The 2,732-nt window shown below is 35.0% G+C and overlaps 1 protein-coding gene across 1 annotated transcript in view; it reads left to right on the top strand.

Moving 5' to 3' along the window:
* The window catches only part of LOC110413390 (pfkB-like carbohydrate kinase family protein), a 3,121-nt gene continuing 389 nt past the window's right edge, over positions 1-2,732 (top strand). The window contains exons 1-7 of the mRNA XM_021424166.1: positions 1-105; positions 199-288; positions 491-568; positions 676-750; positions 1,574-1,626; positions 2,139-2,289; positions 2,719-2,726. Coding sequence (XP_021279841.1) covers positions 19-105; positions 199-288; positions 491-568; positions 676-750; positions 1,574-1,626; positions 2,139-2,289; positions 2,719-2,726 — 542 coding nt within the window. The 5' untranslated portion in view covers positions 1-18. The remainder of the gene's footprint in view (positions 106-198; positions 289-490; positions 569-675; positions 751-1,573; positions 1,627-2,138; positions 2,290-2,718; positions 2,727-2,732) is intronic.

Below are 2,732 nucleotides of genomic sequence, written 5' to 3' on the forward strand. Positions count from 1 at the left end.
TTTTTAATTTTTTAATATATGCCATATCTTATCTCCTTTGAGAAAAGTTTCAGGGCCCGAATGTCATCCGAATCGCTCCCCCCTCTTCCCCAACACCGCATCGTTGTACGTTTTTCTTTTCTTTTTGGGATCTATTTTTGTTCTGCAATCATATCCCTATAACTGGTAAAGTTTGAGCTTTGTTAACGCAACCAACAGCTAGGGTGTGGAGCGGTGTCAGTGGATTTCTTGGCCACAGTTGCTTCCTATCCTAACCCTGATGACAAAATCAGAAGCACTAGCTTAAAGGTTCTTATGCTAATATCTACATTTCCTACCTCATCTACTGATTTTTGACTTTTTCCTTTTTCTTTTTCTATTTTGAGTGTTTCAATTATTTCCGTTTTGATGGATTCTAACTTTGCAGTGAGATAATGCAGTTCATATTTGGTCAATTCTGTCTTCTATTTCTTTTGTGATTAATTAATTATTTTGGCATTTGTTTTCTTAGGTTCGAGGAGGCGGCAATGCTGGAAATTCGTTAACTTGTGCTGCTCGTTTGGGATTAAACCCACGATTAATTTCTAAGGTCTTACATATCTCTGCACCTACTTTCTTTCTCTTTTTACTTCCACTCCACTGTAAACTTGACTATTGACTGCAGTAACATTTTTGTTGTATCATACAAATCATTAGGTTGTCAATGATGCTCAAGGCAAGAGTATACTGGAGGAGCTTGAAGCTGATGGAGTCAACACTTCCTTCTTTATTGTAAGCTTTCGAGATAACTTTTGATTCATGGTTTTGGAATTGATCTTTATTCATTAGCCTGCTGTAATAGTTGTTCTTATCTTGATTGATTTATAGAGGTTATTTGTCTTGAAGATTTATTCCATTGGTATTTTGGCTATGTGACTCCAGAAATTATGCTCCACCCAGATTCTATATAAATATGTATAGATCATTTGTATATGTAGATCATTAATTTCCTGAGCCCAAGTTAGAAGGAAGGAAAATGACCTAGGAACTCCGACCATTATACCAACATTTAGCAGAGATCAACCCGTCAATGAATGGGTTTTATCATTTTTAGTTTACCAAGTACACGTGCATCTCATCTTCTATGGCACTGTTTCTTGGTGAACCAAGCAAATCTGTGTTATTTGCTCGGTTCATATGCATGTTTTTGCTTCTCCCGCTGAATATTAAAATGAGAAATCTTTTTTCCAATGATGTACCACAGAAGCCTTGTGCACTGGGCCACCTTTTATTATATCATGCATCTTTTACTGCCATTAACTGTTGCATTATGACCTTAACTCTCTCGCACAGCTTGTAGCAGAGTATACTGTGAGATCAAATTCAAGTCTGGAGAATTTTGACTGAATTAGATAATGATGAAAATTAAGTGTTACATTTTTTATCAAGAAAAAAATAGATTATATGTGTGTTACTCATTGGGGATGTTTTGTACAAGACAAGCCAAGTAGTTATTTTGGCTTCAATAAACAGTAGTACTATATTTTCTTTTTCTCTTCTTTCAAAAAAAAAAAAAGAAAAAAATCTCTCTCTGACTTAATTATGTTGCTTTCAGGTTTCTGAGGAGGGTAATTCACCATTTACTTATGTTATTGTTGACAACCAAACGTGAGCACTTACACTTACATGGCTATGACATTCTGTAAATTTTGATATTCTCCCCTTATTGTTTTATTCTCAGCCTTGGTTTATATGTTATCCTTTCAGTAAGCAGTGTCTTTCCTTGAAAAATTCTCCTTTTCTGTTTGTCTCTTTACACAGACATTTGGGATCTGCCTTTATTAGGTTTAAAATACTGAAAATTGTCTTCAGCAGAGTGGGTTAGACGGCTAAAGTCACTTTGGACTTGGTCCTACGGCTCTTTCTTTACGATAATGTGGATGTTAAAATGTATTTTCAATTCATTTACCTTTTCTTTGGGTGTGGCATCTTACACTCATGACAAGAACAACAACAACAACAAGTGTCTTATTTTAAAAAATGAAGTAAAAGGAAAAAATCCAGGATGTTGGCTGACTGAAGTGATTCGGCCAAAATGCATATTATTATTGGAAAAATCATTAATGAATTGAAGTAAATACTCATGTATCCAGTTGGTTGACCCTAAGTAATAATTTCAGGAAAACTCGTACCTGTATTCACACCCCTGGTTATCCACCCATGATACCAGAGGAGCTTTCTCAATCAAGTTTATTATCTGCATTGGATGGAGCAAATTTGGTCTATTTTGATGGAAGACTGCATGAAACTGCTTTAATTGTTGCGAAAGAGGTAAATTTTCCTTTTCTTCTTCTGCTTACATCATCGAGGTAGATGAAACTAAGAGCTATTGTAGTGGTTGGTGGTTTGAATTGATTCAATAATGTATTTTCAATTTCCTACTTTTCTAATATAACAGTTGTCAAATTGGTTTCTTGGTTGAAAAACTATGATAATGGAGAGTTTGTTATTGTTAACAGTTAGGCTGCTCACAGGCTTCTGAGCAACTAATGTTCTAATTGAAAGCCTCTAATAGGACCAAGTTCATTGAATTTTCCTTATTTTATGTTCCATGATTAGCTTTAGCTTCAATTTATGGCATACTTTATGTTGGCAGTTTGCCATTCTAATTGCTAAAATATCAAGTCCTTCCTCTATGTTCTTCATCAAGATTAATATCAACCAATAGCAAGTCAATAGCATTTTTTTGGATTTTTCCAGTACAGGCAGCTCGG

This window comes from Theobroma umbraticum, unplaced genomic scaffold (genome assembly GCF_002168275.2).
Source record: "Theobroma umbraticum cultivar Fairchild unplaced genomic scaffold, ASM216827v3 scaffold_4.1, whole genome shotgun sequence".
Lineage (NCBI taxonomy): Eukaryota > Viridiplantae > Streptophyta > Magnoliopsida > Malvales > Malvaceae > Theobroma > Theobroma umbraticum.